Here is a 9,927-nt window from a genome sequence, read left to right as displayed (position 1 = left end):
CTCAAGCCTGCAAGAACGATGTAAGAGCCAACACATATCAAAATTTCTGATAAGAGCTTTGCGAGGTGCCATACGAAAGTTTTCTTCAGACAAGCCGACGGACTACTCCCCCTCCTTTAGAGATAAAAGTCAAGTTACATGATATATGTCAGAAGAAAGGGAATTGTTCTTAAGAATGTCCAGACCGTCAAGAAAGCAAGACGGGTGTCAAAAGAGAAAAAAGTCAAGATGCATGTTATCATTGTCAAGAGAAATGACATTGGTCTTCAGACAGCCCTATTAAATAACTGGAGCAGGAGTAGGTGGATAGGGATTCGAAACAGGAAGAAGAAGAGTTACCTTCACAAAAGGAAGAACCAAGACACGCCGAGAAATAGAAAAAAGAGAAGAAAAGAGGACGAGAAGTGACGAAAAAGGGGAGGAAAAACCTATGAAATTTAAAAATAGGAGAGAGTGAAAAGACACAAAAGAAGCTTATGAATTTCTTAAAGTTGTGTTGTATTGTGATATTCAATTGTACATTGGTACCATAATAGACCAGAAATAAAAGCGTAATTGTCTCTTGGTTGTGATGTTTTGTAATGATAAGGACCTACACCCGCGCACTCACACAAACAAACTTCATGGGAAAATTGAGTTTTAATTGATTTTGGCAAATTGGAATAGTATCTCTTTTCGAGAGAGATGGGTGGCCCTGAAAAGAACCGTTGGATGTTTGTTGATTTTTATGAAAAAAAACTCTGGAACCGGATGTAATCGGCTTTAACTGCTTTATACTTTTGCCACAGCTAATGCCTACTTCTGGACTGGCTCCTGTCGATGATTTGGTAGAAATCACTAGTTTTCGTATCTCAGGCGTAGCAGGTGTGTGAATGGGGATGGGCTGTTTGGCACAGTAAGGTATTTTTCTCTTCGGTCGTATTAAAGAAGTCTGATAATTTGCTTCAGACACCAAAATGTCTAAAAGTACCGTCACCGTTTGACTTTCACCGCCCTCCTTTTCTCCTATACCTTGTTTCTTCTCTGCTTTTTCTTCTTCCTGTCGTTTTCCCTTTTTGCCTCTTTTTCCTCTCACTGTTGCTGTTGAAGGATAAAAGCTTGTTCTGCTTCTTTCTGCTGTTGCAAAAATTGCTCAGATTTTTCCTTCTGTCTCTGTCTAAAATCCTCGACGTGTGGTAAGGAAGGAGAAGGCGGCGAAGGTACTGGTGCAAGAACTAATTATTGTGAAGAAGAGAGAAAATCCACTAAATTCCAATTAAAATCTGTCTCTTCTGGAAGTAGAACTGTGTTGGCTTTGGTAGCCGCTGCTATGCCATCACTTCCCATTTCCACGGCGGTGCACCCTAGTTCATCGTCTTCTGAGTTTCCGTCATGTTCTAACAATGTCGCATTAATTCATTGCGCACAGACACTAGCGCATCGATATAGGGAATGTGAGGTCACATTTAGCTCTCTTCGGATTGGAAGACAGTTTCCATCTGCTCTTCCATTATAAATAACCGCAGTTCACTTCATTCCCTTCACCTGTTCTCGTCACAAGATGTGGACAAATGTTGAATCTTCTACTCTCGTATCGTCGATGCTGTCCTGTACGGACTTACTCATGTATGTCAAATCATCATAGACAATCATCCAGATCACCGATACGAGTGTTTGTAAAAGAAGTCAGGCGAAGTTTGGGGAAAAGAATAACACAAATGCGATGCCTTTATATTAACGGAATGGTGTTAACATAAAAAACACAATGGTCCTTTTCAGGGCCACTCCATTACTTCGAAAAGATTTGCTCTCTTGTCTAAATTGTTTTTTTTAAAGTCAGTTTTATATTTTAGGTGTAATAGATTGATATTCATCAATATATGTATGTATGTATGTATGTATGTATGTATGTATGTATGTATGTATGTATGTATGTATGTATGTATGTATGTATGTGTGTATGTATGTATGTATGTGTGTGTGTATGTATGCTGTTGTTATTGTTGTAGGGTTTAACGCCATTTTTCAGCACACGATAGGCTATACATGGCGGCCAGTATTATGGTGGAGGAAGAACCCGGGAAAATCCCGGAAAGAACCACCGACCCACGAGAAGCTACTGGCAATCTTTCTCACATATCCACATTGGCTGAATCCGAGACTCGAACTCACACAGACAGAGGTGAGATGGCAGTGATCTGTAACGGAGAGCGCTTTAGACCACTCGGCCACTCGGGACCTCATATGTATGTATGTGTGTATGTATGTATGTATGTTTTTATGTATGTATGTATGTATGTATGTATGTATGTATGTATGTATGTATGTATGTATGTATGTATGTATGTATGTATGTATGTATGTATCAATGTATGTATGTATGTATCTGTTCTATGTCTATGTCCCGCCAATACCGCCAGTCCCGATAAGCGTTCCATCCAGTTCTATTTTTCCCCGCTGTCACTGTTTACTGTTTGATCCCACTGCGGTCACCCCCATGCCACATTGTTGCCAATGTCCAGTACCTTGACGACACCTCACTTGTTCCATTCCTATTATCTTATACAAACAAAAAAAACAAACTTTCCCTTCTCCGTATGCAGGTCCAATATTCCCCATATTAAATTCCCATTGTCCTTAAACATGCCCAGTAAAAATCTTGTCTGTAAACGTGCCCAGGTGGGGTCTTGTAATGCTAATTCCCATTGTCCGTAAAGTGCTCTGCTTCACTACTGCTGGACGCAGCTGATGCGAATGAGCACAGAATGATAAAAATGTAATTTGCTGTGACAGGTTAGGTTAACCCAATCCTACCGCTTCCTTACGTAATATTTATTTATATGACCAGGCTATGAAAGTGAGATGAATTTACGAGAAAGAGGTGGGGGTGAGAGTGTTATGCCGATGATTGTTTAATCTTACAAACTTTATTTTTGGATCATGTTTGGTATATAATATATAAAAATAATTGTTAAGTTAATACGTATTATTTCATCTTGTGGTACCAATGAGTATATATTTTAACTCATGCCTTCGCCACTAGTTACAATATCATATTTTCAGTGCCACACTAAATATCTTGTATGAATCTGAAGCAGGCATTTATTAAATAGAATGACACACTCCATGCAAGCCAATAATATCAAACGAGCTTATGGCCAAGATGATAATACTTTGGAGAAGTGACGCCATTTTGCTATCGTCATGAGAAAGCAGGGGAGACCTTTATTTAGCGTTAACTTTAAAGTAGGTGTAGCTGGAAATGTTTATTAAGCAGCAATGTAGTGCTTTTCTGTCTACCAGAAAATGTATTCAATATTGCAACAATGGCCATATTCGACTGGGGACATCGTCATCATTCTGGCTTCAAGAAAATGTATTTGGTATTACAACAATGGCCATATTCGATTGGGGACATAATCTTCATTCTGGCTTTAAGAAACTGTATTCGGTATTACAACAATGGTCATATTTAATTTGGGACATCGTCGTCATTCTGGGTACAAGAAAATATATTCGATACTTAAACAATGGTCATTTTCGATCAGGGACTTCATCACCATTCTGGCTTCAAGAAAATGTATTCGGTATTACAACAATGGTCATATTCGATTGGGGACCTCATCATCATTCTGAGTACAAGGAAATGTATTCGGTATTGTAACAATGGCCATATTAAATTGGGGACATCATCATCATTCTGGCTTCAAGTAAATATATTAGGTATTTCAACAATGGCCATATTCGATTGGGGACATAATCTTCATTCTGGGTACAAGAAAATGTATTCGGTATTAAAACAATGGTCATATTCGATTGTGGACTTCATCATCATTCTTGTTTCAAGAAAATTTATTCGGTATTACAACAATGGTCATATTCGGTTGGGGACATCATCTTCATTCTGTCTTCAAGAAAATCTATTCGGTATTAAAACAATGGGCATATTCGATTGGGGACTTCATCATCATTCTTGCTTCAAGAAAATTTATTCAGTATTACAACAATGGTCATATTCGATTGGGGACATCATCATCATTCTGGGTACAAGCAAATGTATTCGGTATTACAACAATGGTCATATTCGATTGGGGACATCATCTTCATTCTGGCTTCAAGAAAATGTATTCGGTATTACAAAAATGGTCATATTCGATTGGGGACATCATCATCATTCTGGCTTCAGGAAAATGTTTTCGGTATTACAATGATGGTCATATTCGTGTGTGTGTGTGTGTGTGTGTGTGTGTGGTTGTGTGATTTGGACATATAGCATGATGTCCCACCCAGTCACATTATCCTGATGCCAGGCCGACCAGTTCTAACACTAAAATGTTAATGTTGAGCGCCAAGCGAGGCAGATGTTTGCACCCTTTTAAATAGTCTTTCATTATCCTCTTGAAGAATATAACCTTTTGCAGAAATCAATTTAAACATTTCATTATGTAATGCTGACCATTAGTGTTTAGAGTTCAAAAATGACGGCTACCATTTATATTGTCGGTTATTTTTGTGTCTGCGTGTTTTAGCGTTTCAGGAATATATGCTGTTCGCGATAAACAACAGGAATTTATTAAGTATAAATTAAATAAAGTATAGAAAGACAAGCTGCTGCGGGAACGTACAGACGGTTTGTGGGCTGCTTTCTTAAAAGGTCATGATCAGTGTGATACGAAGCCAAATCATGACAAACACATCCGATCATTAAAATACGTTGCACAGCAGAAACAGAAAGACAAGAAAAATAACAAATCAGAAATAAAGTTTCAGAAATATATTTTAAAGTCAATATTGTGATGCCGTTCCTCCTTTCTAGGCGATCTAGACGTATGTTCGTCTTTGCTCCCCGCAATCGTAAACGGCAATATAAATGCTTGTATTTCTTTCATTTACGAGGCAGGGTGCATTTCAATCACATGATATGTTCTACTTTGTGTGCGTAGGAAAGAAAATATCAAAGAAAGCAGAAACAAAATAATAGAGATGACTGAGTGACATCTAGCATAACCCTTCATTTATTACATTAATCTGTACGTACACACACACACACACACACACACACACATACACACACACACACACACATACATACATACATACATACATACATACATACATACATACATTGGCATAATAAGTAGAATATGTATTAATCTGATTAAGACTTTGTTAGCCATTTTTATTACAAACGAGAAGTTAAATCTTCTAGCAAGCACTTCTTATAAAGAATCCAATCTTCTTTGATCTGCAAATTTTCCTGAAATGTTTCTTCGTCTGGAAATGGACGGATATTGTACCTCATTCTTTTCTTGACCAATTCATTAGCATGTTTCACATAAAATGCCTTGGATAACATCACACACTCTGCACCCTGGCTGACCTAAAACAAAAACCCAAACACAAATTATAGGATGCCTACATATTTTATGGCATGTATATTTTTTAGTATAGACCACTTACGAGCACACAACTCACAAACGTAAAAATAACCTTTTGATTATATTGTTCACAGCATAATATGTTTTAAATGTCATCACATGACCACGACCCTTGAAAAATCACTTTCCGGGTATTAAGAAAAACATTTGTTGCATAAGACTGCGGAAAAAGAGTTAAAAGACTCGCAGAAATGGTTCCTAAGCTACTCGCACTTGACAGAAACTCTTTATCTAGTTCCAAACTGCTCTAACTTAATTTTCCAAACAGTTGTTAAAGTCAGTTGCACGTGAACTCTACAGTTCCAAACTGCTCTTTCTTCACAATTTTCCAAACAGTTGTTAAAGTCACGTAACAAGAACTCTACAGAGAGTTGATAAGCTACACATACTTTCATGAGCTCTAAAAACAGTTACTAAACTACTGCCACTAGACGGCTACTTTCTAATAACACTAGACGAGTGACTTCAAACAGCTACTAAACTACTGACACTAGACGAGTGACTTAAAACAGTTACTAAACTACTGCCACTAGACGGCTACGTTCTAATAACACTAGACGAGTGACCTCAAACAGCTACTAAACTACTGCTACTAGACAGCTACTTTCTAATAACACTAGACGAGTGACTTCAAACAGTTACTAAACTACTGACACTAGACGGATACTTTCTAATAACACTAGACGAGTGACTTCAAACAGTTACTAAACTACTGACACTAGTCGAGTGACTTCAAACAGCTACTAAACTACTGCCACTAGACGGCTACTTTCTAATAACACTAGACGAGTGACTTCAAACAGTTACTAAACTACTGACACTAGTCGAGTGACTTCAAACAGCTACTAAACTACTGCCACTAGACGGCTACTTTCTAATAACACTAGACGAGTGACTTCAAACAGTTACTAAACTACTGACACTAGTCGAGTGACTTCAAACAGCTACTAAACTACTGCCACTAGACGGCTACTTTCTAATAACACTAGACGAGTGACTTCAAACAGTTACTAAACTACTGACACTAGTCGAGTGACTTCAAACAGCTACTAAACTACTGCCACTAGACGGATACTTTCTAATAACACTAGACGAGTGACTTCAAACAGTTACTAAAGTACTGCCACTAGACGGCTACGTTCTAATAACACTAGACGAGTGACTTCAAACAGCTACTAAACTACTGAAACTAGACAGCTACTTTCTAATAACACTAGACGAGTGACTTCAAACAGCTACTAAACTACTGCCACTAGACGGCTACTTTCTAATAACACTAGACGAGTGACTTCAAACAGTTACTAAACTACTGCCACTAGACGGCTACTTTCTAATAACACTAGACGAGTGACTTCAAACAGTTACTAAACTACTGCCACTAGACGGCTACTTTCTAATAACACTAGACGAGTGACTTCAAACAGTTACTAAACTACTGACACTAGTCGAGTGACTTCAAACAGCTACTAAACTACTGCCACTAGACGGATACTTTCTAATAACACTAGACGAGTGACTTCAAACAGTTACTAAACTACTGCCACTAGACGGCTACGTTCTAATAACACTAGACGAGTGACTTCAAACAGTTACTAAACTACTGCCACTAGACGGCTACTTTCTAATAACACTAGACGAGTGACTTCAAACAGTTACTAAACTACTGCCACTAGACGGCTACTTTCTAATAACACTAGACGAGTGACTTCAAACAGCTACTAAACTACTGCCACTAGACGGCTACTTTCTAATGACACTAGACGAGTGACTTCAAACAGTTACTAAACTACTGACACTAGACGGCTACTTTCTAATAACACTAGACGAGTGACTTCAAACAGTTACTAAACTACTGCCACTAGACGGCTACTTTCTAATAACACTAGACGAGTGACTTCAAACAGTTACTAAACTACTGCCACTAGACGGCTACTTTCTAATAACACTAGACGAGTGACTTCAAACAGTTACTAAACTACTGCCACTAGACGGCTACTTTCTAATAACACTAGACGAGTGACTTCAAACAGCTACTAAACTACTGCCACTAGACGGCTACTTTCTAATAACACTAGACGAGTGACTTCAAACAGTTACTAAACTACTGCCACTAGACGGCTACTTTCTAATAACACTAGACGAGTGACTTCAAACAGTTACTAAACTACTGCCACTAGACGGCTACTTTCTAATAACACTAGACGAGTGACTTCAAACAGTTACTAAACTACTGCCACTAGACGGCTACTTTCTAATAACACTAGACGAGTGACTTCAAACAGCTACTAAACTACTGCCACTAGACGGCTACTTTCTAATAACACTAGACGAGTGACTTCAAACAGTTACTAAACTACTGCCACTAGACGGCTACTTTCTAATAACACTAGACGAGTGACTTCAAACAGTTACTAAACTACTGCCACTAGACGGCTACTTTCTAATAACACTAGACGAGTGACTTTAAACAGTTACTAAACTACTGACACTAGACGGCTACTTTCTAATAACACTAGACGAGTGACTTCAGACAGTTACTAAACTACTGACACTAGACGAGTGATTTCAAACAGCTACTAAACTACTGACACTAGACGAGTGACTTCAAACAGTTACTAAACTACTGCCACTAGACGGCTACTTTCTAATAACACTAGACGAGTGACTTCAGACAGTTACTAAACTACTGACACTAGACGAGTGATTTCAAACAGTTACTAAACTACTGACACTAGACCAGTGACTTCAAACAGTTACTAAACTACTGACACTAGACGAGTGCTTTCAAACAGTTGCTAAACTACTGACACTAGACGAGTGCTTTCAAATATTTATTAAACTACTGACTCTAGACGAGTGCTTTCAAACAGTTACTAAACTACTGACACTAGACGAGTGTTTTCAAACAGTTACTAAGCAACTGACACTAGAGGAGTGCTTTCAAACAGTTACTAAACTACTGATAATAGACGAGTGCTTTCAAACAGTTACTAAACTACTGACACTAGACGGGTACCTTCAAACACCTACTAAACTATTGACACTAGACGAGTGCTTTCAAACAGTTACTAAACTACTGACAGCAGACGAGTGCTTTCAAAGAGTTACTAAACTACTGACACCAGATGAGTGTTTTCAAACAGTTACTAAACTATTGACACTAGACGAGTGATTTCAAACAGTTACGAAACTACTGACACTAAACGGGCACTTTCAAACAGTTGCTAAACTACTGACACTAGACGAGTGACTTCAAACAGTTACTAAACTACTGCCACTAGACGGGTGACTTCAAACAGTTACTAAACTACTGCTACTAGACAGCTACTTTCTAATAACACTAGACGAGTGACTTCAGACAGTTACTAAACTACTGCCACTAGACGGCTACTTTCTAATAACACTAGACGAGTGACTTCAAACAGTTACTAAGCTACTGCCACTAGACGGCTACTTTCTAATAACACTAGACGAGTGACTTCAAACAGCTACTAAACTACTGCCACTAGACGGCTACTTTCTAATAACACTAGACGAGTGACTTCAAACAGTTACTAAACTACTGCCACTAGACGGCTACTTTCTAATAACGCTAGACGAGTGACTTCAAACAGTTACTAAACTACTGCCACTAGACGGCTACTTTCTAATAACACTAGACGAGTGACTTCAAACAGTTACTAAACTACTGCCACTAGACGGCTACTTTCTAATAACACTAGACGAGTGACTTCAAACAGTTACTAAACTACTGCCACTAGACGGCTACTTTCTAATAACACTAGACGAGTGACTTCAGACAGTTACTAAACTACTGCTACTAGACAGCTACTTTCTAATAACACTAGACGAGTGACTTCAAACAGTTACTAAACTACTGCCACTAGACGGCTACTTTCTAATAACACTAGACGAGTGACTTCAGACAGTTACTAAACTACTGCTACTAGACAGCTACTTTCTAATAACACTAGACGAGTGACTTCAAACAGTTACTAAACTACTGCCACTAGACGGCTACTTTCTAATAACACTAGACGAGTGACTTCAAACAGTTACTAAGCTACTGACACTAGACGAGTGATTTTAAACAGTTACTAAGCTACTGACAGCAGACGAGTGCTTTGAAACAGTTACTATGCCATGAGCACTTGACAAAAAGTCTCAAAATAGTTACTAACCGCATATATAACACCAAATAGTCATGCCGTTGTAAGCAAAATGAAATGCACAATGGTATGGTGCATGACATAAAATCGTACATTTATGTAATATCTTTACGTTTACGCCTTTTTTATAGCTAAAAGACCCGCGATAGGAAAAGATCACGACGAAGTGCTTTCCAACGTCAAGCTCAACTTCAAACCCTAACAGGACAGTGCTATTCATTTTTATGCAGTTATATGCAAGTTACATATCATGTAATGTTTACAATTTTACAACGAATGAACAACGGAAACATTTCATGTTGTTTGTATAATATACGTGGGCTGAATGACATAACAAAACG

The 9,927-nt window shown here is 38.2% G+C and overlaps 1 protein-coding gene across 1 annotated transcript in view; it reads right to left on the bottom strand.

The window, feature by feature from the left end:
• Nucleotides 1–4,816: 4,816 nt before the first annotated feature.
• LOC149796387 (cyclic nucleotide-binding domain-containing protein 2-like) overlaps nucleotides 4,817–9,927 on the bottom strand; it is a 111,066-nt gene continuing 105,955 nt past the window's right edge. Inside the window, exon 15 of the mRNA XM_089960343.1 lies at nucleotides 4,817–5,359. Within this exon, the coding sequence (XP_089816469.1) occupies nucleotides 5,162–5,359 (198 nt within the window). The 3' untranslated portion in view covers nucleotides 4,817–5,161. The remainder of the gene's footprint in view (nucleotides 5,360–9,927) is intronic.

Source organism: Sinohyriopsis cumingii, chromosome 6, assembly GCF_028554795.1.
Source record: "Sinohyriopsis cumingii isolate HCF-2022 chromosome 6, ASM2855479v2, whole genome shotgun sequence".
NCBI classification, from domain to species: Eukaryota; Metazoa; Mollusca; class Bivalvia; order Unionida; family Unionidae; genus Sinohyriopsis; species Sinohyriopsis cumingii.
Note: the sequence above shows the minus strand (reverse complement) of the source record. Positions and strands in the feature narration are given on the sequence as shown.